This window comes from Nomascus leucogenys, chromosome 5 (genome assembly GCF_006542625.1).
Source record: "Nomascus leucogenys isolate Asia chromosome 5, Asia_NLE_v1, whole genome shotgun sequence".
NCBI lineage: Eukaryota > Metazoa > Chordata > Mammalia > Primates > Hylobatidae > Nomascus > Nomascus leucogenys.
The window spans coordinates 139,098,851-139,118,646 of NC_044385.1; the positions used below are offsets into that span (position 1 = coordinate 139,098,851).

General features: G+C 46.4%; 1 protein-coding gene across 1 annotated transcript; it reads left to right on the forward strand.

Moving 5' to 3' along the window:
• The first annotated feature begins 5,163 nt into the window (after positions 1–5,163).
• Positions 5,164–18,518, forward strand: LOC115835217. The gene is made up of 2 exons (XM_030813718.1): positions 5,164–6,356; positions 18,096–18,518. The coding sequence occupies exons 1-2, from the start codon at positions 5,499–5,501 to the stop codon at positions 18,114–18,116; spliced, it is 879 nt and encodes a 292-aa protein (XP_030669578.1). The 5' UTR covers positions 5,164–5,498; the 3' UTR covers positions 18,117–18,518.
• Positions 18,519–19,796: the final 1,278 nt, after the last annotated feature.

Consider the following 19,796-nt stretch of genomic DNA (forward strand, 5'->3'; position numbering starts at 1 on the left):
GTTAGCATCTCCAGCCCCTTCTCCCCCTGTGAGCCAGCCTAGGTTCTTTTGTTTTTCCTTTCTTCCCTGTTTTCCTTCTTTCTTTTTTGGGTTTGTAATAAGTAATATACAGTTTTGTGGTTAAGAAATCAAAATAAGAAAGAAGATACGGGTTGAGGATTCTTGCTCCGCACAGGTGGTCCTTCCGCCAGGACCTGGTGCGTCCCCCAAGAGGGCCTTGCCACACGCGAGCTGACACACACATTCACACTTTCCTCTTGTTTTGTACAAAAGGTAGCACATGGTAAATAGCGTCTGCACGCTTCTCCCCTCGCTGTGTCTTGGGGACTACTCCACATCCGTGAAGAAGCAGCATCCTTATTCTCTTGCACAGTGGGCAGTGGCTACACTGTATTCACCTGTCTCTGCTGACGGGCACTATTGCAATGGTGCAATTAATAACCTAGTATACATGCCCTTCAGTGTGTGTACTGGTGGATGGATTTCACATTCCCAGAGGCTGAGTGAAAGAATAAAGACTTTTTGACAGTATTCCTCAGGTATTCACACACTCGCTCTGTGAGCCACGTGATCACGGGAGCGGCTCCCTGCAGAGGTGTCCGATGAGAGAGGCTGATGTCCTTGTCTGATGGTTGCTCCAACCTGAGAATGGTGAGCTGCCCTCTCAGTGCAGACTTTCATCACTTGCATCTCATGCGTGAGATTAAACTGCTGCTCATTTATATCTTTGTTTGCCCATATTTTAGCTGGGTTGCTAATCTTTTAATGTTTTCTAGGTGCTTCTCATAAATTAGGGAGTTGAGCTGCAGTGATTTGAGTTGAAAAGTATTTTTTCTCAAATCGTCACTGTCTTGACTTTCCTTTTTTTTTTTCTTTTGCCACTTAAAATATGTAGTTGAATCTCAGTATTTGGGGGCTTCTGGATTTTGAGTCATAGTTGAAAAGGTCTTCCTATTCTGAGGTTATAAAGGAATTCACCCATTTTTTTTTCCTAGTATTTTATTTCCATTTAATCTTTTGACCCACTTGGATTGATTTTGTTGTATGGTGTCAAGTATGGATCCAAGTTTGCTTTTCTGACCTGGAGATCCTAACACCGTTTATTAAAATCATCATGTTGGCCGGGCGCAGTGGCTCAAGCCTGTAATCCCAGCACTTCGGGAGGCTGAGGCGGGTGGATCACAAGGTCAGGAGATCGAGACCACCCTGGTTAACACGGTGAAATCCTGTCTCTACTAAAAATACAAAAAATTAGCCGGGCATGGTGGCAGGCACCTATAGTCCCAGCTACTCAGGAGGCTGAGGCAGGAGAATTGCTTAAACCCGGGAAGCGGAGGTTGCAGTGAGTCGAGATTGTGCCACTGCACTCCAGCTTGGGTGACAGAGCAAGACTCTGTCTCAAAAAAAAAAAAAAAAAATCCATGCTTACTACACCCATCAGCAGTTGCCACCATTAAAATAGATTGAATTTTCATACATATTTGAGTCTGTTTCTGGACTCCCTGTTCTGTCTCGTTTCTGCTTGCCTTCCATTTTCCCACACCCGCTACTTTAATTAATGGGGCTGGTGGTCTTGTTTCACTGCTGTCCTTGGTAAGAGCTTCCCTGGACACTCTTGCTAGTGTACCTTTTCCTAGGAACCAAAGTTCCTGTTATCTGATTACATGATTGTGTGAACAAATCTGCAGACAATCATGTTTTTCTTTCTTGTCAATTTTTGTGCTTCCCATCTCGTCCCCTGAGTGGATTGCCCAGCATCTCCCGGACGTGATTAAATAGTAATGGTGATGTTCAGGTTTGGTGATCCTGCCTTCTGTAATATCCCTATTCAATATTATACTGGCCTTCAGGCTGAGATGAGTACTTTGTTTTTTTTCTTTTTTTAATTTTTTAAAAATTAAAAACAGGCTGGGCGCGGTAGCTCACACCTGTAATCCCAGCACTTTGGGAGGCCGAGGTATGTGGATCACGAGGTCAGGCGATCGAGACCATCCTGGCTAACACGGTGAAACCCCGTCTCTACTAAAAATACAAAAAAAAAAAAAAAAAAAAATTAGCCAGGCATGGTGGCGGGTGTCTGTAGTCCTAGCTACTCAGGAGGCTGAGGCAAGAGAATGGCGTGAACCCAGGAGGTGGAGGTTGCAGTGAGCTGAGATTGCGCCACTGCACTCCAGCCTGGGGGACAGGGCGAGACTCCGTCTCAAAAAAAGAAAATTTTTCCCCGTATTTATTGAGTGATAATGAATGGATAACTATTGTCTGTATTTAAGGTGCACCACGTGGTGTTTGGATGTATGTTTGCACCGAAGCAATGGCCATAGTCAAGGTAATTAACATGTCCATCACCTCACATGGGTACCGTTTGTGTGTGCAGTGAGAACACTTAAGATCTACCCTTAGCCAATTTCAGATATACAATACTTTATTGTTAACTACAGTCACCAGGCTGGGCATCACACCCCAGAACTCATTCACGAGATGGGTACTTTAGTGTAAGATCACATTCGACTACCCACCAGTGTCCTTCATTGAGCGTTTTAAAAATCGAGAATAAGTGTTTAATTTAACAAATGTTTCTTCAATATCTGTGGCGATCATCATCACATTTTTATTTAGGTATGACATGATGACGCATTACATTCGTGAATATTCCTATATTTAATCCCCTGCAACATTCTTGCTGTGTTCCTGGCGTAAAGCCCGACAGTCATGACGTCACCCTTGGGATATGATGCTGGATTCTGTTGGATGTTTGTCCTTTCCTTCCTGCCTGCCTTCCTTCCTGCCTTCCTCCCTCCCTCCTTCCCTCCCTCCTTCCCTCCCCTCCCCCTCCCCTTCCTTCTTTCTAGTTTGATATTTATATATAATATGTCCTGTGTCAACTAAGAGTCAAACTCTGTAAAATATTTAAAGAGGTTTATTCTGAGCCAAATATGAGTAACCAAAGCCTGTGACACAGCCCAGGTCCTGAGAACATGTGCCCAGGGTACTTGGGTTACAGCTTGATTTTATGCATTTCAGGGGAACAGAAGTTACAGGCAGACTTCAGTCAATCCGTGTAAGGTATACATTGGTTCTGTCCAGAAAGGTAGGACAATTCGAGTCGGGGGAGTGGGCTTCCAGGTCATAGGTGGATTCAAAGATTTCCTGATTGGCAATTGGTTGAAAGAGTTAAGTTACTACCTAAAGAGCTGGAATCAGTAGAGAGGAGTGACTGGGTTAAGATAAGGTTCTTACACAGAAAGACACCAAGGTTCTTACTACACAGAGGAAGCCCCCAGGTAGCAGGAACAGATGGTGAATGTCTCCAATCAGAGCTAAAAGCCAGTCTCTCAGTTCATCTCTCCTGGATCAGGAAAGGACCTGGAGAGGGAAGGGGGTTCTCTACGGAATGTAGATTTCCCCATGAGAGAGAGCTTTGCTGGGCCATTTCAAAACATGTCAAAGAAATGTATTTTGGGGTCAAATACTTCACTTTCTTTCAGGGCCTGCTGTCTGTCATGTGATGCTGTTCTAGAGTCTGTTGGAATTTGGTGTCTCATTGCTATAAAGAGTTTGCTTGGGTCAGTCTTAAGGTCTCGGTTTTAATGTCGGTGCTGGTCAGCTGTACCCGAATTCCAAAGGGAGGAGGGAATACCGAGGCCTGTACGACCCCACTCCTTCTGGTCAGGGCCTGAACTGGTCTTTCAGGTTCCTGTGGATTCCCCTTGGCCAAGAGCAGGGTCCATTCGGTCCGTTGTGGGGCTTAGGATTTTATTTCTGGTTCACACCTGGAAATCTTTCCATTTCCTTTACTTAGATTGACCTCATTTTTTGTATTTCAGATGTGACACAGTTCAATTACCTATTTGACAATCCTCTTTTCTAATAGACCTAAATTTTCAGAGAACAGTTTTAGGTTAACAGGAAAGTTATGATAATGATACCGGGCGTTCCACACACCCCACACGTTTCCTAATTATTAACACCTCGTATGTTTACTATACACTCGTTACAGTTGATGAAGCGGTATGGATACATCATCGTCTAATAAAGCCTGCGTTCAGGTTTCCGTAGTTTTCACCGGCGTCCCTGGTGTCCTCTTTCTGTTCAGGCTTCTGTAGTTTTCACCGGGGTCCTCTTTCTGTCAGGCTTCCGTAGTTTTCACTGGGGTCCATGGAGTCCTCTTTCTGTTCAGGCTTCCGTAGTGTTCACCGGGGTCCTCTTTCTGTCAGGCTTCCGTAGTTTTTCACCGGAGTCCTCTTTCTGTTCAGGTTTCCGTAGTGTTCACCGGAGTCCTCTTTCTGTTCAGGCTTCCGTAGTTTTCACCGGGGTCCTCTTTGTTAGGCCCCTTTGGCTGGGACCGTTTCTCAGACTTTCCTTTCCTCAGTGAGCTGGAAGCTTTGAGGAGCGCTGGTCAGGTGTCTACAGGATGCCTCTCTCTGTTGGAATTTGTCTGGTGTTTCTCTCCCATCAGACTGCGGTTATGAGTTTTTGGGAGAAACGCCACAGAGGTGGAGTCCCTTCTCCCCACACCGCGTCAGGACGCCACTGTCCCCGTGGTGCTGCCCGGACGGCCCGGAGAGGCTGCGCTCCACGAGGCCCCACACCCGGAGATGCTCTTGCCTTCACTGGGAGACATCGCCATTTACAGCCCACGCCTGAGGAGTGGGGGACTAGATACCATTTTACTTAAGACTCTGTACACAGATACTTACAGGTGAGATTAAACCATAATATTCCTGCTATTTGGTCTCTGTCAGATTTAGAATCAATGTTCCATTCTCTTCAGAAAAATAATTTGGAAGTTGCTTCTTATGCCCGGGGTGTAGAATGGCGTTGGAATTATCCATTCCATCAAGGTTTGGTGGGAGCCCCCTTCGAAGCCCTCTGGGTCTGATGCCTTTGGAGGGAGCTGCTCTTCAACAGCTTTCTTCCCTCCATGAAACCGGAACTGTTAGGTGCGATGTATGTGCCCTGCAAGTCACCATTTACCCGGGGCTTCACGCTTCACCGCACAGGTATACAAAGTGATTGCGTGTCACTGTTAAGCTTCTCTGATTCCAAGGTAACTTTTCCCCTTTCATTTCCTATTTTAAGTATTTGTTCTTTCTCTCTTTTTTCCTTGATTATGTTAGCGGATAATTTATCTATTTATTGTTTTTGTTCCCAGAAGCCATTTTCAAAATGTAGTTCTACTGATTTTCCAGTTTCTGATTCATCGTTTTGTGCTTTTGCCTCTACTTCTTGTCCTTCTTTCTTTAGAAAATCTGAGCTCCTGCCTGACTCACTGGTGTTTCATCAGTCTTTGGGGAGGTGGTGGGATGAGTCTCCGCATCTCAGTGCTTTCCCATGCCTCACCCTGAGGTCCTCTCCCTTCTCACCCAGCGTCACACCCTGACCCCTCTGCTCCCGTGTCCTCTGACTTCCTTGCACCAGCACCCTGTTGAGCTCCACGCCTGCACTGGGGTCTGTATAGGTGGCTGTCATGTGTGCCGAGCATAGCTCAGTATAGCTGCATGAAGCGTTCCACCGGGCAGACGGTGTTGATCCTCCAGTCTCTGAGCCACAGTGGTCCTCAGAGTGGTCCTCAGGGCCACTCCCCAAACAACCAGCTCACGCCTTGCTTCTCTCCTCACCCCCAAGGCCTCTTCCCCATCCTTACTTCTAATGGGTGGCCTGGATTCCTGCTTCACGGAGCTGAACCAGTTGGAAGAGCGTCCCTGCCTGTCCCCTGCCTGTCCCTGAACCTCTGCTCTGCACCACACCCCTGCCTTCCTGCCGGACCTCTGAGGGTCCTGCACGCTCTCCCCACACTGGTCTGTGTCCCCATCCCTCTTCCCACTCCAGGGCAGTCATCCTCCCTCATCGTCAAGTCTGAGTTCTCCCCGGATTCCTGTCAACCCAAAGGTGCTGTCGTTTCTCCTGTTCTAAACCTGCCTGATCTCTCCATCTGTACTCAGCCCCGTGGTGATCTCACAGTCCCCTGGCTTGTGACCCACCTGAGTGTGATGACTCCTAGTCCGCAGCTCCAGTCCAGACCCCTCCCCCGGGCACCACACCGCCCTGGCTACACAGAGCCTCCACCCGGCATCCCACAGGTCTCCCAGAGCCGCGTCACCCACTGCAGCTCCATCCACCTTAGTTCACTACACCTCTCTGTCCACTTCCTTCAGCCAGAAACCCCATCATCCTCATCTGTGTTTTCACTCATGCCCGTATCTGACTTCCCGGGAAATCCTGTTAGCTGTGCCTCTAGAACAGATCCAGAATCCAGCCAGGCTACCGCCCCATCTCCCACCTTGAGGTCGCGCTGCCTCAGCACCCATCCCTCCCTACCACCGTCGCGCAAAACAGCAAGCGGTGACCTCTCGAAGGTGAGAAAACACAGCACCCTCCGGGTGGCCCACCTGGCCCTTCATGCCTTCCTTCCTCCCTCTGGGTGGGACCCTCTCCTGAGAGACCTCCAAAGTCGGCCGCAGTAACCCCTGATGCTCTTCTAGGCCCTCCTTGGTGTCTTCCTGTTCAGCTCTGACTTGGAGGTACTTCCACTGGATTGGCAGTTTGTGTGTTTGTAGGTTTCATTTCATAATGTGATTTTCCCTTCTGTTGTTTGCTGCGGGGGTTCTCCTTAGTAAGGGTGAAGACTCACAAGAAAGCTGGCTTCTAGACCCTCTGGACTCTGACCTAACCTCACCTGCCCACTCCCCTACTCCTGGCTGGCTTGCGTCCCCGGGTGAACTCAGTCCATTCAGGACACCTTCAGGGCTGAGCCCACCGTCCGGTACCATTTCCTGGTCTGTTTGAAAGTCCCCTGGGACTTTGTATCTTTTCAGATAACTTGCCACTGTTTCTAACCGGTGGCATAATTATTTGAGTATTTGTCTTCACCTAGTTGGGTGTTAACTTCTTGAAGGCAGGACCTGTCTCTGAGTCATTGTGCTGTCTTCATAATTCCTAGCAATCGCAAATTAAGGGAACGCACTGTGTCCGGGAAGGCGTCTGCAGGGGAGGAATTAAAGCTCCGGAGTGCATGTTGGGATGAGAAGGGTCCCTGGAGACAGTGCTGACAGTCCCACAGAGGGGATAACTGTTACTACCCTAACACTGGGGATTGGGATCACAGGAACGTCATGAGAACGTCATTTTGGGAAGCCAGCTTGGTGGAAGCTCTGTGCTGGGGAACTCCAGTAGACTGGGAGGGAGAGCAGGAGTAACTGGCGCAGTTCACTTCCCCGTGGGGTTTCCCACACCTCGGCAAGTTGAGGGTGTGCAGGCCCTTGTCCTTGTTGGGTTGCATATGGAGTGAATGTCTATGGGGAGAGATCAGGGAGAGGACCACACCCCGGAAAGACCAGTTTGAAAAACCTAGGCCTGGGGTAATGCAGCCTGGGGGATGCAGGGGCGTGGGGTGTCTCCGAAGTCAGCTGCCTTGGAAGATTCCAGTGATGAACAGGGGCAGAGCCGGTGTCTGTCACTCAGCTGGCTGGCATTTCCTGCTTTTGTCTCCTGGGAGATGTTGTGGATATAAACATTATATGCAGAGCAGCAGCGCTTTCTGGTTAGGGATGCAGCATTTTAATTCACTTAGCAAAAGTGGACTGGAGAGTTGTGTTGGTAAGAGACCTGACTGAAGCATCGGCCCAGACTTTCACGAGCGGGATCCCATTTTCCCAGTGCAGGAGCTGAGGACCCTCTGGATTACACGGATTCTTGAAATGCCCCATCCACCGTGTCTCCACCTGTGGGCTCTGCCGCTGCGCTTCCCTGACGCGCACCCCCTTCCACTGCACATGGCCCTGGACTTGCTGGCAGAGGCGCGTTGAAAGGCTCTCAGACCTCTATGCTGGCACCTGTGGTCTGTGGGCCCCGTGTCTCTCTTACCATTCCTTCATTCTCTTTCCTTGTGCGTAGCAACAATTTCATTAATTCAAATTCATTTACGAGATATAAAACCACACAATATAACTTTCAGTTTTTAGGCATTTTTTCAATTATATATTCTAACAAAAGACTATCAGGTAGGAATTTGCAATTTGTATAATATTTAAATGAAATTTTTCTTTCAAAAATGTTAGGAATCACTGTTTTGTTTTCAAAAAATGGTAGAAACGCCTTGAAAAAATAGAAATCACATCAAGCATGCAAATTCTGAGAGTAATTGTTATTAAATGGGTGTTTTTCCCAAGAGTTTGTATTTGTAGTCTTTTCTTAGCTAGTTTAACATTTGTTCTTCATACCTACTAGACAGATTTTTTAGTTACACTCTTGATAACAGTATTCATTCATTTTATCAGTACCATCTGTAACTCCAAAATGCAATTTTTAAATTAAACTAAGTAGACCATGAAATGTATTTGAGATGCAATATCAAATTTTTCATGCTTTGAAGGACCCCAAAACCAGTGTAATTTCTCTTCCCTCAAATATCAAGGCATGGCTGAATTATGGATGTTTCAGATTTCTCTTTCCTTCTTTTCTTTCGGTAGCAAGGCACCCCTCCATGAAATCAGTGTTTTCCTGCATTTGGAGTGACTGTTAGGTTTCCCTCATCTCAAGCTGTGCTGTCCCTCCCACAGTTTGGAGTTTTTCTAGGTCTCAAGTTAGAAGCAGGAAGGTAACCATGCTACCTGGAGAGTTAGGTTTCTAAGGGAGAGAATCTGGTGGACAATCCTGTGTTACCTGGCTGAACTGCAGAGTGAAGAGCTCATGTATGGGTGCATGGCGGGGAGGTGGGAGGGGGCGTGTGTCTGTAGAGTACAGTTCTATTGTTCTCTAACGGAAAACGTAGAGTTTTCGTTGTTTGTAGTTGGTGCAAAATGCAGAGGAAAACTCTGCATTCAAAATCAGCTATGAAGAGTGATGTCTGTGTGTTGCTGCTGGCTTGTGTGTGTGTGTATGTGTGCACGCGTGTGTGTGATCAGTTGTCTGATATTCATGGGGCACATGTGTCCCTGTTGAGCTGAGCTGGGTTCCTGAGATGTGGTTAAATGCAGAAAGACTAGAATTTACCATCTGTTGAAACTGGATGCCTGTGGATGGCCAGTGACCCCAGAACGCAGGACAGAATGGGCAAGTAGCCTGCATGTCATATGGCCTGCCGCCCTGCAGTTACCAGGCTGCTCTGAAGCTGGAGGGGAGCAGTTAGTCAATAGTAATCCAGTCAGGTCGTGGGTGGGTGCCAGGGGGAGGGCCTGCAGGGAGAGTCAGTTTGTGGCTGGGTGCTGGTGGTGGGCGGGCGGGGGGCTTGCAGTGAGGACCTGACCGAGCTCTTCCAGGTGGACAGGATTCAGAAGATGGAGAGAAGGAAGAGCCCCACAGGCTGAGGGCACAGATTGGCTCACAAAAAGCAGTGCAGCCGCTCACTCTGCATGAGAGACACTCCTGAAAGAAACACAGCCATGGCCAGGCGCGGTGGCTCAAGCCTATAATCCCAGCACTTTAGGAGGCTGAGGCAGGCGGATCACAAAGTCAGGAGATTGAGACCACCCTGGCTAACACGGTGAAACCGTGTCTCTACTAAAAAAAAAAAAAATACAAAAAATTAGCTGGGTGTGGTGGCGGGCGCCTGTGGTCCCAGCTACTCGGGAGGCTGAGGCAAGAGAATGGCGTGAACCAGGGAGGCTGAGGCAAAAGAACGGCGTGAATCCGGGAGGCAGAGCTTGCAGTGAGCCGAGACTGTGCCACTGCACTCCTGCCTGAGCAACAGAGCAAGACTCTGTCTCAAAAACAAAAAACAAAACAAAACAAAACAAAAACAAAACAAAACAAAACAAAAAAACAGCCAGAAGAAGTTAAAATAGAAGGACGAATAGGGCAGGCTGGTCAAACCAAGTAAGAAAATGGAGGTTGCAAGTTTGATGCCTAACAACGTAGAATTCAGAGCAAAAGCCTCGAAGGATAAAGACGCCTCCATTGGTGAAGTCTGAGATTCGCAGGGAGACTCTACACACTGTTTATCTGTAAGCATCCAGTAGTACAGCAATAACTTTAATAATTCAGAGTCTATAGGGTTTGTATGGAAAACAATCAGGAGCCAAATGACCTCCCACCTCCTCGTCTAAGATAGATCAAAGAAAATTCTGTCAAGACACAGAACCCCTGAGGGAAGTCCCATAGATTCTGTCAACCTGCAAACACTGCTGCAAAATAAACCTTCCTGGTAGATACACGAGACACAATTTCTAGAACATTGATTGTATTTTGGACGACAGAGACACCCTCAAATTCCCAGGGATATGAATAATACAGGAACATTGTCCTAGACGTTAATAATAAAATCAGAAGGCTGGAAAAGAAACAAAACAAAAAATGCCACTAAGCAACTTTCGAGTTGGAGGCCATGCCGGCTAAAATAGAAGAGTTCTTAAAAGCACAACACACAACTTAGCGAATCTATGAAATACAGCAGGAGAGAGTGTCAGGAAGATTATATCAATACCTATATCAGTAAAAATATAAAAAGGATGCAAATACCTACATAAAAAATGGTAGAGAAAGAACAATAAAACCAAAAAAAGTAAATAAAAGCGGAAAATAAGGATAGAAATAATAAAAATAATAAATCCAAAAGCTGTTTTGAAAGAGACACATGAGGCCCCAGCTCGCAGTGAATGGAGGAAAAGTCCAGAGGCCCAGAGCTGGAAACACGTGGGCCTGGAGCAGCCCCCACCAGAGGACACTTTATACAATAGTCGACTTTGTACAACCAAATCTCAGTAAATTTGAAAGCGTAGAAGAAACGGATAGTTTTTCAGAAAATTACAACTTTCCAGATTTGATCCTGGTAGAGCCAAAGTCTCCTAGAATAAATGGGGAAAGGAAGGAGCTCTTCCGTGAAAGAGCACCAAGCCAGATTATTCCACATGGAACGTCTTCCAGATCGCTAAAGATCATACAATTTCAGTGCAACTTAAACTGCTTTGCGAGGTTTTCTTTTTCTGTCCTCTAATGTCACTTTATGTAGTGATTTCAACATTGATCCCCAAACCTAGCAACATAGTACCTTGGCAAAAATAAACTATGGACTGATCTCATTTCTCAGCAGTGAAGTAAAAATCTTAAAGCATTCACAACACATTAAAAAAACAAAACAAAACTAAAAAACCAAAACAAAACAAAAAAAACGGCCAGGCACAGTGGCTCACACCTGTAATCCTAGCACTTTGGGAGACCGAGGCGGGCAGATTGCCTGAGCTCAGGAGTTTGAGACCAGCCTGGGCTACATGGTGAAACCCTGTCTCTATTAAAATACAGAAGAAATTAGCCGGGCGTGGTGGCACGTGCCTGTAGTCCCAGCTACTTGGGAGGCTGAGGCAGGAGAATTGCTTGAACCTGGGAGGCGGAGGTTGCAGTGAGCTGAGATCATGCCACTGCACTCCAGCCTGGGTGACAGAGAGAGACTCCATCTCTACAAACAAACAAACAAAAACTATCGTGACAATTAGGGGTTTATTCAAGGAATGCAAAGATGGTTAACATTAGAATCCATTAATGCGCAGAGAGAAATCATGTAAGTTTCATAGATGTGGAAAAAGCACTCGACAAATGCGGCGCCTCTTTATGTTAAAAGAAATCCAGTCACATAGGAATTGGTGGATACTTTTTTCTGTAACCTTTTAACAATTTCAGATGTACAGAACAATGGCAAGGGTAGCACAAAGAATTCTTGTATATAAGACACTCAGATTCCTCAATATCATGTTGCACCACTTTGCTTTCTTCTCTCATGTGTGCATATTACACAAATATACATTATTATTTTCTAGGTGTCAGAGAGTACGCGACAGACAGGCTACCCTTTTATCCCCATGAACTTCAGTGTTTGCTTTTTTTTTTTTTGAGACGGAGTCTTGCTCTGTCACCCAGGCTGGAGTGCAGTGGTGCGATCTCAGCTCACTGCAAGCTCCGCCTCCTGGGTTGACGCCATTCTCCTGCCTCAGCCTCCCGAGTAGCTGGGACTACAGGAGCCCGCCACCACGCCTGGATAATTTTTTTGTATTTTTAGTAGAGACGGGGTTTCACCATGTTAGCCGGGATGGTCTCGATCTCCTGACCTCGTGATCCACCCGCCCCGGCCTCGGCCTCCTAAAGTGCTGGGATTACAGGCGTGAGCCACCGCACCTGGCCAATGTTTGCTTCTTAACAAATATATTTGTTCGCATATAAAACTAGAGTATAATTCTCCAAATTATTTGTTTTTGCCGTTACTGTGAATGGCAAAAACCACCATTGCCTTTGCAGCAACGTAATAGGTAATTAACTTCAACACGCTCTTCTCTAATCACTGCTGTTTTGTATGTAGATCCAGAGTCTATGAGTTGTCCCCCTAAATGTTCTTTAAAGCAAAAGGAAATTCAGGAGCATGAGAATTTGGAGCAGGGGCTGCATTCAGCTGTCCTGTGTTTGATCTTTCTTTACTCTGGAGCAGCTCCTTAGTTGTTTCGTGACATCGCCACTTTGGAGAGGGCAGGCCAGTTATGTTGTAGAACATTCCTAAATTGGGGTTTGTCTAATGTTTATTGTGAAATCCAGGAGATGCATTTTTGGTGCAGAAATGCTGATGTGTTCTTCCCAGAGCACCCTATCAGGAAGCATGCGAGGCCGGTTTATCCCGCTACTGGTGGTGTTAAATTTGACGACGTGGTTAAGAAGGGAGAGCTTCCGTAACATGACCTAAAAATACGCACACACATTATCCCCAAAGCCAGCACCCTACGCAGCAGGAAACGCTGTAAGCTCTCCCACTGAAGCCAAGAACAAAGTGAAGCTCCCCAAACCCCCCTACGATGTGTGGTCATTAGAGTGCCCCCCCCCCCACGCACCTGGGCTACAGAGACAGCACAGACATGGGAGTTGACCGTTTCCTTTTCATTATCTCTATTTTCAACTTCTCTGTATGCAGTTGTTATATTTCTGGAAAACCCAAAAGAAGCATTGGATAAAATGCTACAAAAAAATAAGGGAATTAATAAATTTTGTACCCTGCTGCTTAACATGTAGAAATCATATGTAGGAACAAAAACCAAGGAGAAGATCTAATGGGAGAGATAATATTTATAGTAGCAAAAATAAAGTACCTCTATTTTTGGCACTCTCGTTTAATAAATGCTGATACGAGGAAAACTACAAAATACTCCTGAGACACAGGAGACTTGAACACATGGAAAGGTATAGATACCTTTCGATAGGGAAGCTCCACAGGACAAAGACGCCAGTTCTCCCTGAATTAATGCATACACTTAAGGAGCCCCAATAAACACATCATCTTTTTCTTTCCTCAGGGTGCTAGACAAGTTGATTATAAAACCCACTTAGAGAAACAAACATGAACACCTAAGAAAACCCTGGAGAGTATCAGAGGGGCATGGGCTGCCCAGACGTTAGAATTTTCTATAAAGCCTCTTTAATGAAAACGGTGTGGGTCCTGGCATAAGAACAAGGACAGGTGAATGGAACAGAATAAAAATCCAGAAGTAAATCAGGCTGCCTGGGGAAGATCCATGTAGCTCAAGGCAGCATATAAATTTTGTGCTGGAAAAGATGACCTTGGTTATCAATGGTGTTGGGATAACTGGATAGCCTCATGGAAAAAGGTGAAAGTCAGGTCCTCTCCACGCCCTACACCTGGATAAGTACCAGATGGACCTGTAATTTAAATGTAAAAAGTAATCCAATAGGCATATCCAATAAGCATATGAGAATGTGGTTGGCATCATGATTCAAGGCAAAATGTACGTTAAAACCACCCTTCATCCACCAGAGTGGCTAAAATTAAAGACTGGCTATTCCAAGTGGTTGGTGCAGAAGTGGGATGGATACCAATGCTCACATTTCCTGGTGGGAAGGCATATTGCTATGACCACTTTGGAAAACATGGACAGGGTCTAAAGCTAAGCATGTGCCTGCCCTCCGATTCTACCCTAAGCGTGCACCCAAAAGGAAGGAGTGCTTCTGTACGTGTACGTATGTGGCCGTTCACAGCAGCTTGATGCCCAGGAGCCCCATGCTGGACACCCTAACCTCTAGGAGCCTTAAGAGAAAGCAGGTTAAATAAAGGGCATCATATTCATACCCCACAAAGCTACACAAGAAGAAATAAACCACTACAACATGCCTGCAGCTCAGACATCAATCTCAAGATCAGGCAAAACTAGCTTCTCTGGTAGTGGTCATAGTATTAATGGCTGCTACCTCTTGGGAAATATTGGTTGGGAAGGGGCCAGGAAGCCTCCTGGGGTACTAGAAATGTTCTTTAGCTGACCTGGGCAGTGGTCACTCGGTACATACATACCTTTGATATGATAAACTGCTCCATGCACGTTCCTATATCTAGTAAAGGAATCTTAGCATAAAGCAAAACCACACAAGAAAGCATTGTGCTGATTACATTAAACGTATTTTAAACTTTGCATGAGAAGAAAACAAGAAGCAAAGTGAAAAGTCATGTGACAGACTGGAAAAAAATATTGGCAATTATCAAAATGAAAGATTGCTATTTAATATATAGTTTCTAAAGTAAAGAATAGCATAATTTTTATCCCTATAGAAAAAAAAAAATGTAGAGGTATCAACCAGTAGTTCACAGAAAAAGAAATGCATCACAGTAGCCAAGATATGGGATCAGTCGCAGATGAGGGGATAAACAGAATGTCGTCCGTATCCACAGCGGAGGGCTGTACAGCCTGTTCTATTTACACAGCGGAGTGCTGCATGGCCTGGTCTATATGCACAGCGGAGGGCAGTACAGCCTGGTGTATATACACAGTGGAGTACTGCATGGCCTAATCTATATGCACAGCGGAGGGCAGTACAGCCTGGTCTATATACATGGCAGAGTGCTGCACGGCCTGGTCTATATGCACAGCGGAGTACTGCACGGCCTGGTCTATACACAGAGCAGAGGGCTGTACAGCCTGGTCTATATACACAGCGGAGTACTGCATGGCCTGGTCTATATACACAGCGGAGTGCTGCATGGCCTGGTCTATATACACAGCGGAGTACTGCATGGCCTGGTCTATATACACAGCGGAGTGCTGCATGGCCTGGTCTATATACACAGCGGAGTGCTGCATGGCCTGGTCTATATGCACAGCGGAGGGCAGTACAGCCTGGTGTATATACATGGCGGAGTGCTGCACGGCCTGGTCTATACACAGAGCAGAGTGCTGTACAGCCTGGTCTGTATACACAGTGGAGTGCTGTATAGCCTTGGAAAAGGATGAAACCCTATCATTTGTGACAACATATATGAACCCAAAGGACATTCTGTTAAGTGAAATAAGCCAGGCACAAAAAGACAAATCCTGCATGATCTCACTTAGATGTGTATTCGCAGAAAGGGGAACTCATAGGAGCAGAGTGGTGGTTGCCTGGGGCAGGGGGCGCGGTGGGATGCGCTGGGAAAATGTTGGTCAGGGATTATTGTACAGTATGGTGACTATAACTAATGAATTTCTGAAATTGCTAAGAGTAGATTTAAGTGTTCTCACCACTAAGAAATAAGCATGTGAGTTAAGACGTGCTAATTAGCTCGATTTAGTCTTTCCACTCTGCATACATACTTCAGACCATCATGTTGTGTGCTATAAATACAGTTTTTGTCAATTTAAAAGAAAAAAGATGCTAAATCACACTTACAGAGAAATATGAATTAAAAGCACACTGACATACTGCCTCTTGCTAATCAGAAGTTTAGCTGGAGAAGTGGGGAGGGCTGAACTCTCCCGTGGCGTGGCTGCAGCAAATGGCATGACCTCATCATGTGAACTTGGCAGTATCTAGCGAGGTCACAGACACGTTTGCCCTTTGACCAGCAATTCCACTTCTAGGAATCTTTCCCAAAAGTACTCTGGCAGAAATAGAGTTATTTGCAATTTTTAAATAGTCTTCTAGTCTTGAGGTTGAACTGGAAGCATCTGTGTAAGTCCAGTGTCTTTTATCTTAAAATACGGGGTTTCTAGATCTGTCCATGGAAAAAACTGAACACAGAGAGCCCAGTTGTGGTCTCTTCATGTCATTCCCACTGAGAGGATCTGGAGGTCTTTGGAGAAATGACCAGGTCTGGGGAAAAATGTGCCCAACGAGCCTACAACATCTTGTTCTACCAGCAAGCGCAAGACTAAAAGGTAATGAATGACTCTATGAAACATCAACACAATACAGTCAATTCCACAGCCTCTGATCAGGAAGCTGCTGGCATCACAGAAGGCGAGTTGGACATTAGCACCTCCCTTGGTGAAGTGCTCTTGCCAAAAAAGTAAAAGTAAAAGCTGAACCAGAATCTGACCACGCATCTAGATGTAACTATCAATTTATAGGAAATACCAGGAACAGAGGTACATGATAAACACCTCCAAGGGGGCGTAATCGACAAAACCCAGATGATGTGAAGCTCCACATGACAAATGACCTGGTTTCTCCAACAACAAAAAAATTGCAAAGAAAAAAGAATCAGCAAGAAAACCTGTCTATCAAAAGAGACTCAGGAAATAGCAGCCAATTGCAGGCTATGGACTGGGTAAGATTTTGATCCTAGTTCAAACAAAATGTGTCTGGAGAACACAGAGAAAAAATAACAGGAGAAACGTTAACACTGGTTAGATATTTAATTCCGAATAATTATTAATTGTATTATGGCTGTGGAATTGATTGTATTGTGTTTATGTGTATAAAAAGTCATTACCTTTTAGGAATATTTGCTGAACTCTGTACGTGTAACAGTTCTCTGCTGTCTGGGGTTTGCCTTGGATTGATGGTGGTGGGCAGCCGTTGGTGGGGATGCGGGTGAAACGCGGCCGGCCGTGCACCAACGTTGTTGCAGTCATTGCACCGTTTCTGATGTTTTTGCACTCCTTTGAAATTTCTATGATTTCAAGAAAACTTTCTATAATGTAAGTTGCGTGGTAGACACTGCCGTACCTGCTTGGTTCCTTGGTCTCCTAAGCACTGCCGTGGTCTTTTTTTCCTCACAGTCATAATTAATTCTCTGTGTGAATGTGCGTTGTTGTAATCCTTGGAAACGTGCACAGAGCCTATTTCTGTCTAGCCATGCCAGCCGTTACTGTGACTTGCAAAGATGCTATCTAAATGGAAAGGAACTATGTCCATATCTTTCAAATAAATATGGTGCTTTTTTCCTCCCTTCACCCCCAAAAAAGTCATGATGACTCTCTACTCCTAGTATTTGTTTTGTAGCAGCATTGGCATCGTTAGTGTCTGGAATAGCTGGAGTGTGCACTCTGAAACTTTAGTTTGTCTGTTGTATGGGACACACACAGGACGAAGAGACACATGTAAAATGCATGTGGTCTTGGCACGGGGAAAGGACCATATGTTTTTTAAAAACAGTCTCCGGCAGCTCTGACGCTTCCCTACAGGGGAGATGGATGTGTGTGCTCCTCAAACCCTCCTTGAGAGGACTTCCCGGCGGAGGGCCTTTTCTGGCCACATACATGGATGAGGGTCTGCGCCTCCTCCTGGCTGACAGTCTGTGACATCTGCTGTCTGTGGCTGGCACCTGTGGACACAGAACCAGGAGACACAAGCCAGCCTTTACTGGAGCATGTTAGAGCCAGGACGCGCCTCTCACCTGAGCTGCTCAGTGTGCAGGTGACAAACAGAGGTTCAGAGTCCTCCTGGCTGTGTCTTCTGGGGCCTCCCAGCGGGGAGGGAGTGGCACTCAGTGTTTCCACATCCCTTTCTCCTGCCTGCACAGGGAGCTCCAGCTGTTGGCTCATTTTGCCTTTTCCTGCCTTGGAGAAACCAGGGACTTACCTGATCAGTTTTACATGGGTTCCATAAATGGCCGCTGGGTCTCTCTCTTCAAAGGGGTGTTTGCTCTTTATTCCTGGGTTCGTGGTTGCCCTTAATGTGAATCTCTTCCCCCGATTCCTGCGCGGCTGCAGCAACGCTGCGGTTTGTTCAACTTCGTGGCTGCAGGACGCTGTCAGCAGTTTGGTCTTGTTGGCACACTGCCACTTATAGGCCAGGAAATGGGATAAAGCCGTTTATCTTTTATCGGGATGGGAGCCTGCCGTTTCCCCCTTCTCTTAAATGCATTAGTAAAACCACTTGGAAAAACAACAGGGAGTTCATTTGAAACTCATTTCCAGGTTAACTCTTCACACTCCTGATGAAATCTGTGAAGTGCATAGAGCCTGCCCCTGCCCTCAGGCCCCTCTACAGCTGGTGTCAGAATCACCAGATGGACGAAGCTCCAGACCCTGGCCCCTTACCACTGGCCACAGCATCCTGAGCACCCTGCCCAGAACCTCTGGCCTCGGGTTCCTCTTCTGCAGAAAGCAGATGATGACACCTGCATCACAGACGGCATGGTCGGGACGGCGGAGTGACCACAGGCTCGGGAAGCGACTGGGGACGGTCACTGTGGCTGAGTTAGCAGCTGGCTGCTTGTTGTTTTCTTCCGTTTGTGGCGATCCTTTCTTTCCCAGGTGACCCCTGTTTTGTGAGGTTCATTCTTCCCATTTGTCCTTGAAAGCCCTTGCTGGGATAACTCTCTAATAAAAACCAGTGCCAGAAAAGATGCTTAGAATCATTTGTCATTAGAGAGTTACATAGGCCCCTGCACACCTGTTAGAGCAGTGGCTTCCACAAAACCTCGCGACGCCTGGTACTGGCGAGGACACAGGGCATGGGGAGCTCTTATTCGCTGGGATGGAGTAGAGGGAGTGGGGAAGACAGTATGGCCGTTACTTCCAAAGCTAAATGCACTCTTACCATATAGTCGAGTGATCTTGCTTCTTGGTGTTTAGCCAAACTAGTTGAAAACTTATGTCCACACAAAAACCTGCACAGAAGTGTTTATAGGAGCTTTATTCACAAGCACTAAAACCTGGAAGCAACCAGTATGTCGTTCGGTAGATGAATAAACAAACTGTGGTCCATCCAGACGATGGGATATTACTCAGCAGTGAAAAGAAACGGGGTAAGTCATGAAGAGACATAGTGGAAACTTAGATGCTTATTGCTAAGAGGAAGAAGCCAATCTGAAAAGGCCACAGACTGTATGTTCCAACTCTGTGATATTCTGGAAAAGGCAAAACTATGGAGACAGTGACAAGATCCATAGTTGCTGAGAGGAGAGAGGGGTGAGTAGGTGCAGCTCTGGGGATTTTAGGGCAGTGAAACTACCCTATATGATATCATATATTTGTCAAAACCCATACAAATGCACAGCACAGAGTAAATCTTAATATCTGCAAATTTAAAAATCATTTAGGACATTCCTGTAATCCCAGTACTGTGGGGGGCTGAGGCAGGCAGATCACTTGAGGTCAGGAGTTTGAGACCAGCCTGGCCAACATGGTGAAACCCTCTACTAAAAATACAAAAATTAGCCAGGCATGGTGGAGCGTGCCTGTAATCCCAGCTACTCAGGAGGCTGAGGCAAGAGAATTGCTTGAACCCAGGAGGCAGGGGTTGGAGTGAGCCAAGATCGCGCCATTGCACTCCAGCCTGGGTGACAGAGTGAGACTCTGTCTTAAATAAATAAATAGTAAAAATCATTTAGGAGGTCAGAGGGGTCCCAGGAAGGAATGCAAGAACCAGGAGACACAAACCAGCTTTACTGGAGCGCGGTAGAGCCAGGACGCGCCTCTCACCTGGGCTGTTCAGTGTGCAGATGACAAACAGAGAGGTTCAGAGTCGTGGCTGTGTCTTCTGGGGCCTCCCAGCAGGGAGGGAGTGGCACTCAGTGTTTCCACATCCCTTTCTCCTGCCTGCACAGGAGGCAGAGAGCCAACCTGTGCTGACGGATGCATGAAACCGCCTCACGGAAGAAGAAGAGGAACAGG

Excerpts from the sequence above, each read along its gene's own strand:
- LOC115835217 (XM_030813718.1), top strand. The coding sequence starts at position 5,499 with ATGAAGCGTTCCACCGGGCAGACGGTGTTGATCCTCCAGTCTCTGAGC. Across the intron at positions 6,357-18,095 it reads CAAGCGGTGACCTCTCGAAG|GTTAACTCTTCACACTCCTG; the intron begins GTGAGAAAACAC and ends ACTCATTTCCAG.